This window comes from Rhinopithecus roxellana, chromosome 4 (genome assembly GCF_007565055.1).
Source record: "Rhinopithecus roxellana isolate Shanxi Qingling chromosome 4, ASM756505v1, whole genome shotgun sequence".
Lineage (NCBI taxonomy): Eukaryota > Metazoa > Chordata > Mammalia > Primates > Cercopithecidae > Rhinopithecus > Rhinopithecus roxellana.
The window spans coordinates 104116790-104138790 of record NC_044552.1 but is presented as its reverse complement, the minus strand read 5'-3'; the positions used below and the strand labels follow the sequence as shown (position 1 = coordinate 104138790).

Here is a 22001-nt window from a genome sequence, read left to right as displayed (position 1 = left end):
TAATATGAATAGCGTTTTTTTATTCTCCAAAACAGATTAAGTTTATTAAACAAACTTCTGAAATAAAATTTGTAGATTATGAATGCAGCAGCTCTTCTCAAGAAGAATTAGCACAATAGGATGAGTAGTTTTATCTAAACAGCATAGGCCTTTTTTTTTTTTTTAAATATCAGCTCTCTATAGAGAATGAGCTCTAAAGTTGCAAAGCTTACCATTTGGGTATGGTGTTTCACATAACGTTAGAAAATCCACAATTGAATAGTCCATTTCTAGCACAGCAGTGCTTTTCCCATGCATCACTGTTAAGCAAGGTCTTCTTCCTACAGTATCATATGACAAACCTCCTGATAAAATAATAAAAGGCTCCCTGGAAATAAAATACATATTAAGATTATTAATGGCATAGTAATTTTTCTTGCTACATCGTAATTTTCTTGCTACATCGTAATTTTTCAATTTAGTGAAATAAGAAAATCTTAAATTCTAACATTTTTACACATCTTATAATTGAATTATCTCATGTGGAATTTTTAATGGGATTAGGTAAGAACCAAGTGAATTACCGAAAATTAACTTACAATAAAAATAAACATTGACTAGATTTAACTTTTATACCTCCCTAAAACTTTATTTTATCTCCTAAGTAAAATTTTCGTGAAAATGGCCATACTCCCCAAGGTTATTTATAGATTCAATGCCATCCCCATCAAGCTACCAATGAGTTTCTTCACAGAATTGGAAAAAACTGCTTTAAAGTTCATATGGAACCAAAAAAGAGCCCGCATTGCCAAGACAATCCTAAGTCAAAAGGACAAAGCTGGAGGCGTCACGCTACCTGACTTCAAACTATACTACAAGGCTACAGTAACCAAAACAGCATGGTACTGGTACCAAAACAGAGATATAGACCAATGGAACAGAACAAAGTCCTCAGAAATAATACCGCACATCTACAGCCATCTGATCTTTGACAAACCTGACAAAAACAAGAAATGGGGAAAGGATTCCCTATTTAATAAATGGTGCTGGGAAAATTGGCTAGCCATAAGTAGAAAGCTGAAACTGGATCCTTTCCTTACCCCTTATACGAAGATTAATTCAAGATGGATTAGAGACTTCAATGTTAGACCTAATACCATAAAAACCCTAGAAGAAAATCTAGGTAGTACCATTCAGGACATAGGCATGGGCAAGGACTTCATGTCTAAAACACCAAAAGCAACGAACGGCAGCAAAAGCCAAAATTGACAAATGGGATCTAATTAAACTAAAGAGCTTTTGCACAGCAAAAGAAACTACCATCAGAGTGAACAGGCAACCTACAGAATGGGAGAAAATTTTTGCAACCTACTCATCTGACAAAGGGCTAATATCCAGAATCTACAAAGAACTCAAACAAATATACGAGAAAAAAACAAACAACCCCATCAAAAAGTGGGGAAAGGATATGAACAGACATTTCTCAAAAGAAGATATTCATACAGCCAACAGACACATGAAAAAATGCTCATCGTCACTCGCCATCAGAGAAATGCAAATCAAAACCACAATGAGATACCATCTCACACCAGTTAGAATGGCAATCATTAAGAAGTCAGGAAACAACAGGTGTTGGAGAGGATGTGGAGAAATAGGAGCACTTTTACACTGCTGGTGGGATTGTAAACTAGTTCAACCATTATGGAAAACAGTATGGCAATTCCTCAAGGATCTAGAACTAGATGTACCATATGACCCAGCCATCCCACTACTGGGTATATACCCAAAGGATTATAAATTATTCTACTACAAAGACACATGTACACGTATGTTTATTGCGGCACTATTCACAATAGCAAAGACTTGGAATCAACCCAAATGTCCATCTGTGACAGACTGGATTAAGAAAATGTGGCACATATACACCATGGAATACTATGCAGCCATAAAAAAGGATGAGTTTGCGTCCTTTGTAGGGACATGGATGCAGCTGGAAACCATCATTCTTAGCAAACTATCACAAGAACAGAAAACCAAACACCGCATGTTCTCACTCATAGGTGGGAACTGAACAATGAGATCACTTGGACTCGGGAAGGGGAACATCACGCACTGGGGCCTATCATGGGGAGGGGGGAGGGGGGAGGAGGGAGGGATTGCATTGGGGAGTTATACATGATATAAATGATGAATTGATGGGTGCTGACGAGTTGATGGGTGCAGCACACCAACATGGCATTAAGTATACATATGTAACAAACCTGCACGCTATGCACATGTACCCTAGAACTTAAAGTATAATAAAAAAAAAAAAAATTTTTTTTCATAAAATTATCTCTGGGTTTCTGCTGATTAAAGTCTCTTAAATGTATTGCTTTGACTTCCAATCCTAACCAGGCCTTCTCAATAGAAGTTCCAACAGAGAATCTTAATGCCTTGAGGTATCCATTGCATGTAATGGATTAAATTCTCAAGAACGCATCAAGAATTGTACTCAATACAAATCACTTTTGAGAGAACTGTGAAGTCACTCAAATCATTTCCTGTATGCCTTAATTTCTTCTAGAACCTTAGCTGATGCATTCTCAAACCATAGCTCCCATACACACATTTATCAGTTGCCAGCCTGATAATTGTGATTAGCCCAATAATTCTGTTATAACTAATTTTCCCATTCTCCTTATTAGTCATTATTAAACCTAAATTATTTCTCTAGACTCATTTTTAAAAACTATTAATATATGCTTTTTTTCATATATTATGGTCTGAGTGTATTTCCATGCATTTGACTTGTCTTTCCATTTATTGGTGAAGTTATTTATGGTACATTACACAGATGAATTAAATTTTCTGTATATTATTTTCTTAAGTATCTCCATTTATGATTTCTTAGTTTTTAAATGCTTAATCTAAGGCCAGTGTATCTATCTTCCTCCTCACCCATTATTCATGATGTTACTTCCTTCTTTTCCATCTATAGAATTTTTAGTCTTCACATCTTCTATAAGCCATATGTAATAATATCTAATGGTTAAAAGTGCTAGTTCTGGAACTAAATCACCTGCATTTAAATCTTAGTTCTGGTTCAATTTCTGTATGATCTTAGGCACGTTGCTCACCCTACCTGTTCCTAGCTTCTACATGTATAAAATGGATATGTAGTGATAAGTATCTAATCTCAGATAATTCTTAAATTGGGCAGTGCCTGGCTCAGCACATCCTTAGTAAGTTACCTATTATTATTATATCATCAAATTGTCATTATCATCCATTGTGAAAATTTCCCTTCATGGTGTGTGGGAAAAACACCCATTAAAACCACTAAATTATATTTATTTTTATCTAAAACAAGAGTGAATCAGCTTCACTAAAATTTAATTAGACTGGTAATCATATGGCAATGTGAATTATAATATAAATATCAATGCAATATATGTACGTGCTTGTGTACATAATACTTTTATAAAACTACACTCTTACATATCCTTCCTTGCTTTATTTTTTCCATAGCAATTATCACTACACAAATTTATTTATTTTGCTGTTTTTCTCATTAAAACGTATGCTTCACGAGAGCAGTGGTTGCCTGTGTTTTGTTCATTGCTGTATCCACAACAGTGCCTGGAACAGTACCTGCCATATAGTGGGTAGTAATTAAATATTGTTTCAAAGGAATGAATGAGTAGAAATGTGTGTTGCACTACTCATTTGCTACCTTACTATCGTTTATTTTTTAGCACTAATTGATTTGGGTAATGTTTCTCTAGCTAAATTGCAGTTAGGGAGCTTAAAATGCTATCCTAAATACAACCATATTCATACATTCAGTGTTTCAACCTCTCAGCATACTGTGATTATTATGACCACGCTCAGGAAAGTATATTTAATTTTCTTTCACTTTTTATCACATATAACAAATAAACAGAATACATCTCCTCTCTTGTATACCTTGAGATGCAACATACAACTAAATTAAAATAATCCAAGGACAGGGATGAAGGGATCAATGGGGAACCTATACTTGTTAAATTTTTAGAGTGCAAGACTTGAGCCAGGTATTCTAAATGTAGTATTTCAAGAATGGCTGGTATGTGTACTTTCAAATATAACCTATTTTTTAAACTGTGTTATTAATGTCAGAACAATGAAGAGAGATTATAGCATACATTACATAATAAAATGTCCACAAAGCACCCAGGGAGATCAACCTGGGTAGGTGACCAGTTTATACAATCTTCACACTATGGTAGCTAGGTAGATTTATCCTCAGAAGGCACGTAAGTCTTTCTTCCGTGGCTTTGTAAGCTGCCTGTACTTATTTTCTAAACTTATATTTACAAAAAGAGAAACGGTTTGAAAGAAATGCCAACTGACCTGTCACCAAGGTAATTTTCTTTTTCATAATAATAAACATTTGCCAAATCTATTTTACTTGTACTATTTTATGTGCTGTCTCTTTAAAATTGTCTGATTGCCAGGCAAGAACCATCCAAACAGTGAACCTTCATAGGTTATACGTTTTTTCATTATAATGCCTCACACTTGAAGAGTAAATATTAATAACCATCTTAAAAAAATTAGTCGTAAATACAGTGATAAAATAAAGTTCAATATTTTAGCACTACACAGCGAAAGTTATGAAAATTCAAAGTTTTTGTAAGCATTTGGAATTTTATTAAAAGTTCTAGGGATTTAACTATTTCTAGGTAACATGAATTACAAAGGTGAAGAACATTTTATTTTCTTTTAAAATAAAAAGGTAAGCCTTATGATAAGAAGGTCTAGAGATAATAGTTTTTATTCTATTACTTTAAGTAGAATTTTAGTAGAATCCCTTTTAATGATATTGGGTGTTAACCAAGACTCTTCTTACTTTGGAAGACAGCCAGGTTAGAAAGACGTCAGTTTGGAAGCCTTACAGTTTGATTAGATTTTTTAAGAAACTAGACACTTGATGGAGTATACATGCTTTCTGCCAATGATTACCTTCCCAGGTCTGCCTTAACAATAGGTTCAGCTGAAGCTATGTTTCCATACAACGCCTTCTTCACTTAAAAGTGCCACTTCTATCCAAAAAGCCATTTGTATAACTACTTTGTTAAACTCAGTTCCATAATACTATATATTCATTCACTGAAGTATTTTTGAGCACCCGTGTTCCAGGGAATAAAGCAGTGCTCCTACATCTAGTCTAGGCAGACAACACACTGTGATAGGTATTATAATACTATGAAGATCAACACAAGGCTCAGTGGTGGGCTGACTGTGAGGGCAGGGCCACAGGAGCGACAGTGAGATAGCAGGATGAGGACAGACCCCAGAAGGGATGGCAATTGGGCTGGGACCTACATCAAAAAGAGCCAGCCATTCAAAGAACTAAGTTTGTGGAAGAAGGAGGTCCACTCTAGTCAGCAGGAATAGCCACCGCAAAGACCAGAGGTCAGAAACGAGCTGGGTGTACCTGAGGAGCTAACAGGCCAGTGGGGCTGCAGGACAGCGAGCAAGCCAGGACATGATAATGGGTGAAAGGACTCCAAATCATGCAGACACATCCTGTTTACTCCATTAGGATCTCTAGAATCTGTCTCCTCTGATTCATCTCCACAATTACTTTTGTGTGATAGCATTCAGTTGAGTTGTTCATTGACAGATGTACTTTCCCTCATTTTCTGTTTAGTCAGTTCCTGTTTCTCCTTCAAAACTCATTCCAATCATCATCTCCTCGCAGAAACCTTTCCCAGCCCACCCACCCTGACAGAGTTGGGGGCCCCCTCCATGTTCTTAGCTACCTGCTGCATACCTCTACTCAGCATTACCACACTTCACTGTCACTGTTTATCTGCTTTTTCTCTGCATGTTTTTAGCTCTACATCCCCAAAACTGCAGCTAGGTTCTTTGACAAGGTGTTTGCCAAAGAAATATTTAAAATACTATTAACCCTACAGCTGAGCTGATCACTGCCTCACCAGACTTAATGGATTGGAAATGCTGGAGCATGGGGCCCAGCATTTCAGATGCTTCCCACACACGGCCAGATTTGGGGAACATACCTACAGGAGGGTGAAATTTAATTGCTGTGCTATTTTAATAATTGTTCTGCATAATTAGTACCTATATTATTCAATATCTCCATGTATTCAAAAAATTAGGATTTAAGCTCTAAATAGTCAATCTCACATGACATTGTCTACATTACTAATTGTCTGCATTATTGATTTTACCAAATCCTCAACAATTTTTTTCAAATGGAAATGTACAATTCCATTTTAGAGGGAACACTTAATAACTATATATTTGGTAAGCAGAATTGTACCTTAGCTCTTGAGAGCTATCTGGTAACTAATACCTAAACTTTACCACTCTATTCCTAGTGCTTAGCAGAAAGTCCAGAGACATATGTATTTACTGAATGAATAAATAATTATTGACTTTATACGACCCTATATCAAATTCCTAAAATTCTTAACTCAAATTTCAAATATAAACTATCAATACCTAATTTGAAAAGTCTAATAGAAATTCACACTCTCCTATTTGGTATTAAATTATTTTTCACACAAAATAAAAATTAAAAGTTCAGATTTATTTTGCAGATTATATGTCAATTAAAATAGGCTCATATGCATAAACTGTTAGAGTAAAAACCAAACTTGTGAAGGACACTAAAATAAATTAATAATTTTTTTCTACTAAGTTTTTAAATCTATCAAGTCAAAGTGAAATAATCCAAAATGAAATTTTCAAAAAACTCTTTAATAGAAGGGCTGGGAGGAAAAAAGAAATAAAATTGAAAATATCAGAAGATGAATTTGAAACACTTGTCTAAATACATGCTGTCTCAAACACTGCTTTCCAAACTGTGGTCAAGAAGTATTTAAAATTTTTAATTTATTGAAAAGCTATGCTTTTGTAAAACAAACACCAACTGTGAATGTGCATGTAAATGCTGCAACAACGTCAAGTGCAATTCAAGTTTCTACATTCAGTCTTGATTTCTGTACTTATCTCAGATAATTTAGCACACAGAAACTCTTTACAGGCATAATTTAAGCAACACTAGCCTAGCACACAAGTTGAGACTTCTAATACTATTACTCGACTTATTCTATCACTGTGGGTTTGTCAGCGGAATGTGAGGATATTACAGAGGATCTCAATGCAAGCCTCATACCTCCTCAAACTCTGGATTCAATATGAAACCACATAACTCTAGCTACATACAATGGGGATACAGGCATTGGGTAAATAACACTCATTCCAAATGGGAGAAATTGGCTAAAATTAAGGGGTTACAGGCCCCATGCAAATCCAAAATCCAAAAAGGCCATCATTAAACCTTAAATTTCCAAAATGATCTCCTTTGACTTCCTGTCTCACATCCAGGTCACGCTGATCCAAGAGGTGGGTTCCCATGGTCTTGACAGCTCTGCCCCTGTGGCTCTGCAGGGTACAGACCCCTCCTGGTTGCTTTCATGGGTTGGCATTGAGTGTCTGCAGCTTGTCCAGGCACATGGTGCAAGCTGTCAGTGGATCTAACATTCTGGGGTCTGGAGGATGGTGGCCCTCTTCTCACAGCTCTACTAGGTAGTGTTCCAGTGGTGACTCTGTGTGGGGACTCTGATTCCACATTTCCCTTCACACTGCCCTAGCAGAGATTCTCCACAAGGCTTCCACCCCTGCAGCAAACTTTTGCCTGGACATCCAGGCATTTCCAAACACCCTCTGAAATCTAGGTGAAGCTTCCCAAACCTCAATTCTTGACTTTTGAGTATATGCAGACCCAACACCACACATAAGCTGCCAAGGCTTGGGGCCTGCACCCTCTGAAGCAATGGCCTGAGCTCTACATTGGCCCCTTTTAGCCATGGCTAGGACACAGGGCACCAAGTCCAGAGACTGCACAAAGCAGCAAGACTCTGGACCTGGCCCTCAAAAGCATTTTTTCCTCCTAGGCCTCTGGGCCTGTGATGGAAGGGAGTGCTGTGAAGGTTTCTGCCATGTCCTGGAGGCATTTACCCCATTGTCTTGTTGATTAACATTCAGCTCCTTGTTACTTATGCAAATTTCTGCAACAGGCTTGAATTTCTTCCCAGAAAATGTGTTTTTCTAGTGCATCATCAGGCTGCAAAGTTTCCAAACTTTTATGCTCTGCTTCCTCTCGAACACTTTGTCGCTTAGAAATTTCTTCCAGTAGATACCCCACATAATTTCTCTCAAGTTCAAAGTTCCAAAGGTTTCTAGGACAGGGGCAAAAAGCCACCAGTCTCTTTGCTAAAGCACAGTAAGACTCACTATAGAGCCAGTTTCCAACAAGTGCCTCAGCTCCATCTGAGACCACCTCAGCCTGGACTTCATTGTCTGTATCATTATCAGCATTTTAGTCAAACCCATTCAGCAAGTCTCTAGGAAGTTCGAAACTTTCCCGTATCTTTCGGTCTTCTGAGTCCTTCAAGTCTCTAGGAAGTTGCAAACTCTCCCACAATTCTGTCTTCTTCTGAGCCCTCCAAACTGTTCCAACTTCTGCATGTTACCCAGTTCCATAGTCACTTCCACATTTTTGGATATCTTTTCAGCAGCGCCCCACTCCTGGTGTCAATTTACTGTATTAGTTAGTTCTCATGCTGCTAATAAAGACATATCTGAGACTAAGTAATTTACAAAGAAAAGAGGTTTAATTGATTCGCAGTTCAGCATGGCTGGGGAGGCCTCAGGAAACTTACCATCATGGTGGAAGGAGCAGCAAATATGTCCTTCTTCGCATGGCAGAGAGCTGAGTAAAGAGGGAGGCCTCTTATAAAACTATCAGATCTCGTGAGTACTCACTATCAAAGAATAGCATGGGGGAAACCACCCTCATATTCAATTACCTCCCACCTTCAATTAATCCCACTACACATGGGGATTAAGGGAACTACAACTCAAGATGAGATGTGGGTAAGGACACAGTCAAACTATATCAGTATTAAATTGACAAAATAAAACAAAAATCATCCTATACTGATCAGATTATTTATGAAATTGGTATATTTTATACTCACTTCTTTGAAGTATACACAGATACTACTGAAAAGCAATATGGCAATTTGTCAAAAGCCACAGAAAACCTCTTTCCTTCAAAATTTCACCACGGGAAATTCATTATAATGAAATAATTCAACAAAAGATTTTCACTACTGTATTATCTATGATATCAAAAAAGAAAGCATACTCACTCCTATATTTTTATTTACTATGTAAAAAACCTGACTATAAAAATCAATAAAGACACATAATTGATACCTGTATCTCACCAAATACATGTTATACGCCAATATGCATTTTCCCTTGTGAATCCACCAATTTGTCTTTTTTTTTTGAGACTACACTCTGTCACTTAGGCTGGAGTGCAATGGTGCCATCTTGGCTCACTGCAACCTCTGTCTCCAGGGTTCAAGCAATTCTCCTGCCTCAGACTCCTGTGTAGCTGGGATTACAGGTACATGCCACCATGCCTGGCTAATTTCTGCATTTTTAGTAGCGATGGGGTTTCACCATACTGGCCAGGCTGGTCACGAACTCCTGACTTCGTGATCCGCCCACCTAGGTCTCCAAAAGTGCCAGGATTACAGGCATGAGGCACCATGCCTGGCCCTGTTTTTCTTTCTTTTAATGTCCCTAAATCCTGGCTTGTGTTTGAAATGATGCTAGTAAGGTATTCTCACAAATCAATCCTTCCTACAATATATCTCCTGGCCTTCCTTCTGTTATCATTCTCATCAATCGTTCTGTGGCCCCAAACTATCAAACCAAACCATCTTAGCCTCAGAGCGTATTATGCTGGCTTTCTTTTTGTATGAGTGTGCCTGTTCAGAATCTCCTAGTCCTCTTTTCTACTTGTTTATTTTAGTGTGTTTCAAGATAAAATATCAGTGTTGGGAGTTTTGACTCTAAAGGGTTCGGAGCTGGCAGGAAACCATTCTGTAGGTGCTCACAGCAGGCATATAACAGTAGGCTTCGGTATATATGTAATATCAATTTAAATTCAACAGTGATGAATTAAAAAACAAATATAAGGAAGAGCTTAAAAATAAAGGGGCAAGGATTTTAGCACTTCAAATTGAGTCATGGATAAGCCCAATCTTGGGCATATACTTACACAGCTACTAAAAGAGGTGTCCTAATGTCAAAAGGCAGAGTTATCAATCTAGTAGATGTAATTTTCTGGCCATATGGGATTATAACACAAAGCTATAATAGTCACCTTTCCCCAGAAAAGTGATTAAAAATACAGCAGTAGCAGATCTGAAGTCACGAGAACAAAAAGTAGTGTGGTAATCTCACCATGTGAGCTGGCTTGATTGCTCCTTGTATTTGACTACTTACTACAGGTAGAATTATCCACTAGTTTATTATACAGTGTAGGGAGAAGACATCAGAATTGTGCTAAGCAAATGTAAGTCAAAATGTTATCTTAGCACTGAGTGTGGTGGCTCATGCCCTGTAATCCCAGCACTGTGGGAGGATGAGGCAGGCAGATTGATCATGAGGTCAGGAGATCGAGACCATCCTGGCTAACATGGTGAAACCCAGTCTCTACTAAAAATACAAAAAATTAGCTGGGCGTGGTGGGGGGCACCTGTAGTCTCAGCTACTCGGGAGGCTGAGGCAGGAAAATGGCATGAACCCAGGAGATGGAGCTTGCAGTGAGCCGAGATCGTGCCACTGCACTCCAGCTTGGGCGACAGAGCGAGACTCCGTCTCAAAAAAAAAAAAAAAAAGTTATCTTAAAAACAAGAAAGTGAAAGGCAATTTATCATAGTTAGGTGAGAGATTTGGGGATTAAGAATGGGAGAAAATATTCTAGTTTTGAGAGAATAAAGATTATACAGACAAATCTGGGGTGGGTTGTAGAATGACTATTTCTGAAGACAATGATAAAGTAAAACTCAACGATTTAAGGTTAAAACTTTTTGACTGACATACCAAAAGTAACATTAAAAATGGTAAGGTTAACTGATGAGGCACTTCAAATTGTAAAAGTCCATAGACTCAAAGAGATCTTCACTCATTAGATGAAATTACATACAAATATGCCTGTGGACGTTTTCTTAACAGATGTAAGACCAAGTGCCAAGATCACAAAGGAAACATGGGAGTGCAGATATTGCTTCAACATACTGATTTCATTTCCCTCAGATAGGTATCAAGTAATGAGATTGCTGGATCATATGGTAATTCTATTTTTAACTTTTTGGGGAACCTCCTATGATTTTCCATAATGGCTGCACTAATTTACATTCCATCAACTATATGTATGGGTTACCTTTTCTTCACATACTAACACTTTCATCTTTTGTCTTCTTTGATAACTGCCATTCTAACCAGAGTGAGGTGATATCTCATTGTGGTATTATTTGTATCTCCCTGATGTTTAGTGATGTCAAACATTTTTTTCATATGCCTGGTTGGTCGTTCGTATTTCTTCTTTTGAGGAATGTCTATTAAAGGTTTTCTGCCCATTTTTTAATCAGATCTTTTTTTTTGTTTTTGGCTATTGAACTGAGTTCCTTATATATTCTGTATATTAATCTTTAGTTGGATGTACAGTTTACAAATATTTTCTCCCATTCTGTAGATGGTCTCCTCACTTGGTTGACTGTTTCCTTTGCTCTGAAGAATCTTTTAAATTGGATGTAATTCCATTTTTCTATTTTGGCTTTTGTTGCCTACACTTTTGAGGTTCTACCCAAAAAAATATTTGCCCAGTCCCATATCATGAAGCATTTCCCATGTATTCTTCCAGTAGTTTCATACTTTCAGGTCTCTCATTTAAGTCTTTAATACATTTTTCAGCAGATTTTTGTATATAGTGAAAGATACAGGTGTGGTTTTAGTCTTATTTCCCAGCAACATTTATTGAAAAGATATCCTACTTTCCCAGCAACATTTATTGAAAAGAATGTCCTTCCAAATTTTGTTCTTCATATCTTTGTTGGAAATCAGTTGGCTATAGATACACAGATTTATTTCTGGGCTCTCTATTCCACTCCATTGGTCTATGCATCTCTTTTTATGCCAATATCATGCTGTTTTGATTACTACAGTTTTGTAGTATATTTTGAAGTCTGGTAATGCGATGTCTTCAGCATTGGGTTTTGTGTTTACTCGTTTGGATAAATACTACTTTCACTATTTAATTTTTTTGTGGTTTCATATACATTTTAGAAACTTTTCTGTTTTTGCCAACAATGTCATTGGTTTTTGATAGGAAATACATGGAATCTGTAGCTCACTTTGGGTAGTATGAACATTTTAACAATATTAATTCTTCCAATCCATGAAAAAGAGGTGCACTTCTATTTGTGCTCTTCAATTTCTTTCCTCAATGTTTTATAGTTTTCAGTGCAGAGATCTTTTATCTCCTTTGTTAAATTTAATCCTAGCTATCTTTTTTTTTTCAGTAGCTATTGTAAATGAGATTGTTTTCTTGACTTCTTTTTCAGTTACTTCACTATTAGCATATAGAAATGTTACTGGCTATTGTACGTTTTCTATCCTGCAACTTCACTAAATTCATTTATTACTTTTAAGTTTTTCAGTTGAGTCTTTAGGATTTTCTATACATATAAAATGTCATTCTGTTTGCAGAGAGGGATAATTTGACTGTCTCCTTTCCAATCTGGATGTGTTTGTCTTGCTTAATTGCTCTGGCTAAGACTTCCAGTACTATGTTGGATAGAACTGGTGAAAGTGCACAAGAAATTAAACTAAAGAGCTTTTGCACAGCAAAAGAAACTACCATCAGAGTGAACAGGCAACCTACAGAATGGGAGAAAATTTTTGCAACCTACTCATCTGACAAAGGGCTAATATCCAGAATCTACAAAGAACTCAAACAAATATACGAGAAAAAAACAAACAACCCCATCAAAAAGTGGGGAAAGGATATGAACAGACATTTCTCAAAAGAAGATATTCATACAGCCAACAGACACATGAAAAAATGCTCATCGTCACTCGCCATCAGAGAAATGCAAATCAAAACCACAATGAGATACCATCTCACACCAGTTAGAATGGCAATCATTAAGAAGTCAGGAAACAACAGGTGTTGGAGAGGATGTGGAGAAATAGGAGCACTTTTACACTGTTGGTGGGATTGTAAACTAGTTCAACCATTATGGAAAACAGTATGGCAATTCCTCAAGGATCTAGAACTAGATGTACCATATGACCCAGCCTATCCCACTACTGGGTATATACCCAAAGGATTATAAATTATTCTACTACAAAGACACATGCACACGTATGTTTATTGCGGCACTATTCACAATAGCAAAGACTTGGAATCAACCCAAATGTCCATCTGTGACAGACTGGATTAAGAAAATGTGGCACATATACACCATGGAATACTATGCAGCCATAAAAAAGGATGAGTTTGCGTCCTTTGTAGGGACATGGATGCAGCTGGAAACCATCATTCTTAGCAAACTATCACAAGAACAGAAAACCAAACACCGCATGTTCTCACTCATAGGTGGGAACTGAACAATGAGATCACTTGGACTCGGGAAGGGGAACATCACGCACTGGGGCCTATCATGGGGAGGGGGGAGGGGGGAGGAGGGAGGGATTGCATTGGGGAGTTATACATGATATAAATGATGAATTGATGGGTGCTGACGAGTTGATGGGTGCAGCACACCAACATGGCATAAGTATACATATGTAACAAACCTGCACGTTATGCACATGTACCCTAGAACTTAAAGTATAATTAAAAAAAAAAAAAAAAAAAGAAATTCCCTAGGATGAATCCCACTTGATTGCAGTACATGATCTTTTTAATGTACTGTTTAATTCAGTTTGCTAGTACTTTGTTAAAAACTTTTGCATCTATGTTCATGACAGGAGGTACTGTTAATAGTTTTCTTTTCTTGTTGTGTGTTACTGGGTTTTGGTATCAGGGTGACGCTGGCCTCACAGAATGAGTTGGGGTGAATTCTCTTCAATTTTTTAGAATAGTTTCAGGAATTATTATTGGTATGGGAATAATGCTGGTTTCATATAATGAGTTTGGAAGAATTCCCGTCTCTTCAAGCTTTTGAAACAGTTTGAGGTGGACTAATATTCTTCTTTGTATGTTTAGTAAAATTCAGCACTGAAACTGTCCGGGTCTGGGCTTTTCTTTACTAGGAGACTACTTTTATTACTGATTCAATTCCCTCATTATTGGTCTGTTGAAATTTTCCATTTCTTCCTAAGTCAATCTTGGTAGGCTCTATGTGCCCAGAACTTTATATACTTTTGTTTAGATTACTCAATTTGTTGGCATATAATTTATTCATCATAGTCTCTTGTGATCGTTTCTATTGTACTGGTTGTAATACTTCCTTTTTCATCTCTGAATTTATTAATTTGAGTAATCTCTCTTTTTTCTTATTCTTACTAAAGGTTTGATCTTGTTTAACTTTTCAAAAAAACTGTTTCATTGACATTTGGTATTTTTATTTAGTCTCTATTTTGTACAAACTGTGTTTCATTGCTACTTTGTATTTTTATTTAGTCTATTTTGTACTGGTTGTAATATTTCCTTTTTCATCTCTGAATTTATTAATTTGAGTCATCTCTCTTTTCTTAATCTTACAAAGGCTTGATTTTGTTTAACTTTTCAAAAAAACTGTGTTTCGTTGATATTTGGTATTTTTAGTCTCTATTTTGTACAAACTGTTTCATTGCTACTTTGTATTTTTATTTAGTCTCTATTTTGTATATTTCTGCTCTGATCATTATTATTTCTTTCTTTCTACCAATTTTGGGTTTGTTCACTTTTTTCTTGTTCCTTGAGGTGCAATGTTAGGTTGTCTATTTGAGATTATTCTACTTTTCTGATATTTATTGCCATAAATTTTCCTCTTAGGACTGCTTTTGCTGTATTCCACAGGCCTCAGTATATTGTTTTCCCATTTTGTCTCAAGAATCATTTACTTTACATTTTCAACATCTTTATTGACTCATTGGCTATTCAGATCACAATGTGTAATGTCCATGTATTTTTATAGTTTCCAAAGTTTCTCTTGTTATTCATTTCTAGTTTTATACCACTGTGGCCAAAAAAGCCATGATCTTTATCTTCTCACATGTGTTAATACTTGCTCTTGGCCTAATATATGATCTCTCCTCAAGAATGTTCCATGCATAGTTGAGAAGAATGTGCATTCTGCAGCTATTGGATGGAATATTCTGTAAATGTAAGTTAGATCCACTTGGTCTACACTGCAATTTAAATCCATTGTTTCTTTGTTGAATTTCTCCCTGGATGACGTGTCTATTGCAGAAAGTAGGGTGTTGAATTCCTCTACTACTTATGTATTGCAGTTTATCTCCCCTTTTAAATGTAGTAATAATTTGTGTGCTCTAGTGTTCAATGCATATATATTTATAATACTTATATCCTCATGCTAAATTGATGCCTTCATTGTTACATAATGACTTTTTTGGGTCATTTTTTACAGTTTTTGATTTAACGTCTATTTTATCTGATATTTTATAAACCTGATCATTTTTGGTTTCTGTTTGCATGAAATATCTTTTTCCATACTTTCACTTTCAGTCTATGTGTATCTGTACAACTGACGTGAGTCTATAGTAGGTAGCATACGGGTTTTTTTTTGTTTGTTTGTTTTTTTCATTTACACTGTCTCTTTTACAATTGGGAATTTAATCCATTTATATTCAAGGTAATTACTGACAGGTAAAACTTACTCTTGCCATTTCGTTAACCACTTTCTTGTTTTTCTTAATTCCTTGTTACATTCTTCCTTTCTTGTTGTTTGGCTTTGTGGTTTGGTGGTTTTTCTACGGTACTAAGCTTTGATTCCTTTCTTGTTTGTGCATGTGTTGTGATTTCTTTCTTGATGGTTATCATGAGTGTAACACAAATAATCACGTGGTTGTAACAGAGTATTTTATGCTGATAACAACTTAATTTTAGCTGCATAATAATATTCTAGACTTTTACCCTTCTCTCAACATTTCTCAACCCTTCTCTCAATAAAAATAACATTTTTGTTATATATATATATACACACACATATATACACACATACATATATATATATCCTTATTTATTGCATGCTCCTTAACAACTACTTGTGGCTGTAGTTATTACTGACTGTTTTGACTTTTAACCTTCATAGGTGAGGTATGAAAGATTTACATAGCATCATCATAGTATGGGAGTATTACAAGTTTGCTTACACATTTATTTCTACCTGTGAGTTTTATAATTTCTCATGTTTTCATGACAGTAATTACCTGCCTTTCACTTCTTGTAATAGGACTCAGCATAATCATTTCTTGTTAAGCCTATCTAGTGGTGATGAATTATCTCAGCTTTTGCTTGTCTGGGGAAAAGTTTATTTCACATTCATTTCTGAAGGATAGTTTTGCTGGGTATAGTATTCTCAGTGACAGGTTTTTCTGCTCTTTCAGCATTTTGAATATATCATCCATTCTCTATTGACCTGCAAGGTTTCTGCTGAGAAATCGGCTGATAATCTAACAAAGATGCCCTTACATGTGACAAGATACTTTTCTCTTTCTGCTTTTAGAATTCTCTTTGACTTTTGACAGTTTGATTATAATGTGTCTTGGAGAGGACCTTTTGAATTTAATCTACTTGAAACTCCTAAGCTTCCTGGATCTGAATATACATCTCTCTCCCAATTTGAGCAATTTTCAGCTACTATTTCATTAAATATGTTTTCTGTGCCTTTCCTCCATCTCTTCTCTCCCTCTATAAATATTACGTGAATATTTGTATATTTAAATGCAACTCTTCAGTTCCATGGGTTTGCTTCATTCTTTTTATTCTTACTTTTTTTTCCACCCTCTGGCTGGATTATTTCAAAAGACCTATCTTCAAATTCAGAAAGTCTTTCTTTTGCTTGATGTAGTCTGTTGCTGAAACTCTCAATTGTATTTTTCATTTAAGTTCTTCAATTCCAAGATTTCTGTTTGCACTTTTCAAAAATGCTAACTAGGTTGAATTTCTTATTTTTTTCTCATTTTGTTGAATTGTTTATCTGTATTCTCTTGTATCTTGCTGAGTTTTGTTTTTAAGAAATCATTATTTTGAATTTCTTTATGGGCATATGGTAAATTTCCTCTTCTTTGGATTCTGTTACTGAAGAATTATTGTGTTCCTCTGGGGATGTTATGCATCCTTGCTTTTTCATATTTGTGTTCCTACACTGAATCTGCACATTTGGTTGAACAGTCACCTATTCCAGTTTTAGGGAGTAGCTCTTTAGGGAAAGATTTATTCGTGTATATGGGTCTTATGTTAGTTGGGTAGGGTGTGTTGGCTTTGGTTCTGGGTGGAGGCACCATGTAGTCTCCCTGCAATTTCTTCAGCTGTAAACCATCTCAGCAATGTCTGTAAGTGCCTCAGTGACTTAGGCTATAGACGTCTGTGGCAAGAGTGGTACAGCTTAGCTAGGTTTGGGCTTGATCGGCTGATTTTCAGGTTGACTCGGGGGGTGAACCTACTAAAGGCAGGTTTACTAAGCATTTTTTTTTCCTACTGAAGGCACAGGTTCATGCCAGTTCAACTGGTTCAGGTGCTGATCTGCCAGGTGAGGGTCTGCTGGGCTGTTTTTCCTGCGAGGAGCAAGGACATGTAGTACTGTAGCCAGCCCAGGGCTGTCTCCCTCATTGTACAGGACCATCTGTTTTTTGGGGGACAGAATGCTGCATGGGTGTGGGCACCAGAGCCACAACTGTTCCTCGCCACAGGCTCTGAGCAAATGGGATCATGGCATTGTAGTCACTCATGTGAGCACAGTGGAATGACAGTGGAGTCTCAAGAGTGGACAAATGAAGTGGTTACTGGTCCCTGAGCAGAGCACTCAAGCACTGGCTCCAATTTCAAAATGGCACCATACTATAGCAGCTTGGGTTATGGGGTGGTGAGGATACACACATTGTTCATTATCTGGAGCAGTGCAGCTTCATGGAAATTACCTGAAGCTCTACAAACCAGGCTCCGGGCCTATGAGTACTGTAGAATTCTATCAGAGAAGGACTGCATGTGCCTGCAGTGGTAATGGGGACTGTTGTGGGCCTAGGCTTACGTTTTCTCCACAAGGGGAAGTGCCTCCTGGCTCAAAGTGGGAGACAGGGCAGCAGAGTCAGGGTGTTTTGCTCCCCCTCTATGCTGTCATCCTGGGTTGCCATACTCCACGGGGAACTGGCCACTCCCTTTCTGTATTCCATCACTTTCCTTCAGAGGCTCTAGTCTGTTCTTTTTGGTCCTTTTGTGTGTGTGTGTGTGTGTGTGTCGGGGGGACGGTGATGAACACCAGGCACCTCTAGTCAGCTGTCTTGCTCAAGGATCCAATATTTGCTTTTAGGTTCCATAACAAAGAGATGCTTTTCCCAAAGCTGGTAATTATTTGAATGGTGATCATTTCTGAAGAAAACTAACTCTTCTAATGCTCTGTAGCTCAAAACTCTAGAGTTCATCTGAATACCTATTTGAATCCATCCAAAGTTGTTTCTTGTTGAAAATCTGGCCCCACTGACACTTTCTTATATAGTCTACTAGTGAAAAGAAAAGTGTAAAAGTAGAAATGAAAAGAAACTAGAGTTTATCAAATACCTATAATGTGCCAGATACATATTATTTCATTTAGTCCTTCATGAATAATTTCATAAAGTGGGAATTACTGTCTCTGTTTTACTAAGGTAAGGAAAAAAGGTCAGTGAGGTTAGGTAAGTTACCAAAGATAATACAGTTAGTAAGTGGCAAAACTGGGATTTGGACCCAAGTCTAATAATCCAAATCGTCAATTATTTCTACTAAATCAGGGACTTTCAAATATTTTAATCATGACCCATAGGAAGAAGTGCATTTTACTTCATGATCCAGTATACAGACAAATATATGCCACTGAATAAAAGTTTCACGAATCAATACTTACCCTTAAAATATGCAGTACTATTTCCTATTCTAGTTTATAATTTAGAAATTGATGGTCACAACTGGCAAAATTATTTTCACAACCCACTAAGGAACCATCATATTTGATATCTAAATTTTTTTTTGACATCAAAAAGGACTAAAATTTTTTTAAAATCACAGCCTTTCTCTCTCAGATAAATACGATTCTCAATTTAGGAAGGAATACTAGATTCTTCAGTTATAAAATGTGGTTAACCTTGCCACTTGTACACTTGCTTTGTGAAAGCACAATAAGTGAACAACTGCATTTTAGGTGTTTGTCAGAGGTAATCAAACATCTGAAACAACCTGTATGTGTGAGACATATACTAGTGATGTGTGTGAGACATATACTAGTGATGTATGTGAGACAACTGGTATAAAGAGCATGTTATAAGTGCTTTATATATTTATCTAATTTTTGTAACAATTCAATGATGTAGACAATATTATTATTATTCCCATTTTACAGATAAAGCAACAAGCAGAGAAGGCTTATTTGATTTGCCTTAGATTACACAATGAGTAAACACCTGAGGTGGGATTCAGACCCAGGTAGTCTGACATCAGAGTTCACACAACACTGTGCTAACTGCCATTCACCACGGGACTTCATACCTGATTCACATTAGTTTCTCAAAGAAACAACTTCAATGGAATTGACTTAACATTTAACTTCCGACTTCTTATTAAGAAAGAACTGGTTCCATGTCTATTAAAATACTTTATTTCCCTATGCAAGAGAACATCTGGTTTCTCCAGATCTAAGTTTTATTTGCTTTATTTCATCAGAAAATAAAAGCTATGTAACCTCAATTTCATTTTTTTTGTCAGAATTCGCCTTTGCCTCAGAGTTAAACTAAGCATTTTTAACAGTTAGCTCTTTATTACTATCTTTTCAATATACCCGCCTATCTTCTTCTTCACATTCAGCACCACCATGCTTTCATTGAGGTGAATGTTTAATAGGGGTGACATACACTCAATAAATAATTTCATTACTAATGACATGTATAGGTTGTAGAAAGAAAAAGTACTACATGCTTTGAGATATTATTGGAGGACATAATCTGGCCAATGAGGCTAGAGTATCTTTAAGGTTGCATAGTTTTGCTGAGCCACAAAGGATGACAGGGAATCCACCTCAAATTATTTCTTGGTAAAGAGAAGAAAACGTAGAAGACCCTGAGAATAAAAGGATGGCTTTTTATACAATTTGGTAACTTGCCAACAGGAACTGTACAATACATTCTGTTGGCATCTGCTTATGATACCTGATAGGAACAGGAAAAAGATGAGCGCTGCCCAGCTTAACGAATAGAGGCTGATTCTGCTCTAGGTGGGAATGGGTAGTACAGTTCTTTCGGTTGCATATTGTAACATAGAAAGCTATTTCAAGGAAAGAGGCCAGGGACTGAGAGAAAAGAAAAATATGTTTAATTTACTGAATTTCTCATCTTAGGTGACAAAAGAAATTGAGAAAGTAGAGAACACTGTAACAAAATGGTGATCCTACTGATCCACTTTAACAGTATAACAATATCATTCAATGACAAAGGATACCTTCTGAGGAATACATCATTGGACAATTTTGTCATTGTATGAACATCATAGAGTGTAACTTACACAAATCTCGATGATATACTACATATCTAGGCTATATTGTATAGCCTATTACTCCTAGGTTACAAACCTATATAGCATATTACTGTACTCAGCATTGTAGGCAAATGTAACACAATGGTATTTGTGTATATAAACACAGAAAAGGTACAGTAAAATACAGTATCATAATTTATTGGGACCGTCATTGTATATATTGTCTACCATTGATCATGACACTGTTAGGCAGTGGATGACTGTATTTACAAATGCTTTCAAAAGAGCAGAACGCTTTAAATTTTCATTTCTAATTCTATGAAAGAAAAAGTATTACTGCCATCTTGAAGAAACCTGAACTCATAAATATTAACATTTTTTAGGAGTAAATACTGGAACAGGTGAAACACAGAGGAAAAAATCTTCCCTGAACTGTTGCCTTTGTTGCCAGTCAATATTTGTTAAAATAGCTAGATAAGAATAGAACTTAGTCACTATTAATTTAAATATTTAGCCAATTCATTTCATTTGGTATTATAATCATAGATTTTTTTTTCTGGTTTTCTTCCTGTTTTTCTTTCTTTGTTACCATGCTTTTCCTATTTTAATTCCTTTGCCATAGGACAAATGACAAATAAAAATCAATTGGTGGCAGGGGATTTCCTAAAAAATGGTTTCTCAATCATTTATAGAGTTTATTACATACCAGGAACTGCTTGAAATGTTTTATATACATTATCATCTCAATTAATCACAACTAATGTCTGATACTTTATCCATCTATGTCATAAGTGAGGAAAATGAACCACAAAGAAGTCAGATAACTGCTACAGGTCACACAATGAAGGATGCAACAGTCAAACAGATGCTACACCTCTTGGAGTTCATTTAATCTATTGTTGGAATATAGTATATCTGTTAGATCTCAACAAAGGCTAACAAGAATGAAGGAAAAGATAACAACATTCTTATACATATATTTAGCCTGGTACCTTTACTCAAATGAGTTTAATGGAAATAGAAGGGGAGATTAAAAAGTGAGTGGGCCAGTTGTAATAACTGGTGGTTATAAACTGGCATACAAAAAATAAACCAGTGTTTCTAAATGTTAGAGTGCATCAGAATTTCCTGTAGGTCTAGTTAAAACACAGATTGCTGGGTCCCGACCCCAGAGTTTCTGATTCAGTAGGTCTATGGTGGAATCTGAGAATTTGCATTTCCAACAGGTTCTCAGCTAATGCTGTTGGCCAAGGGACCACAATTTGAGAACCTCTGCATTATACTATATATATATATATATATATTCACTGTCCAACACAGCTGTAGCAAATAAAAGCCATAGTAAATAAAACCACATACTTTTCCTGGGGAGCTAGAACATAAATAAAAGGCTTTCTTTTGTAAGTTAAAGAGATGTGGTATTTTCACAGACATT

At 36.3% G+C, this 22001-nt stretch overlaps 1 protein-coding gene across 4 annotated transcripts in view; it reads right to left on the bottom strand.

Annotated features, from left to right (window-relative positions):
* The window catches only part of STXBP5 (syntaxin binding protein 5), a 206467-nt gene that overhangs the window by 86230 nt on the left and 98236 nt on the right, over positions 1-22001 (bottom strand). For all 4 annotated transcript variants that reach the window (XR_004056799.1, XM_010386921.2, XM_010386928.2 and 1 more), the window contains exon 10: positions 213-367. Coding sequence is in view for 3 of the 4 variants with exons in the window: in XM_010386921.2 (XP_010385223.1) it covers positions 213-367 (155 nt within the window). In the remaining variant the exon portion in view is untranslated. The remainder of the gene's footprint in view (positions 1-212; positions 368-22001) is intronic.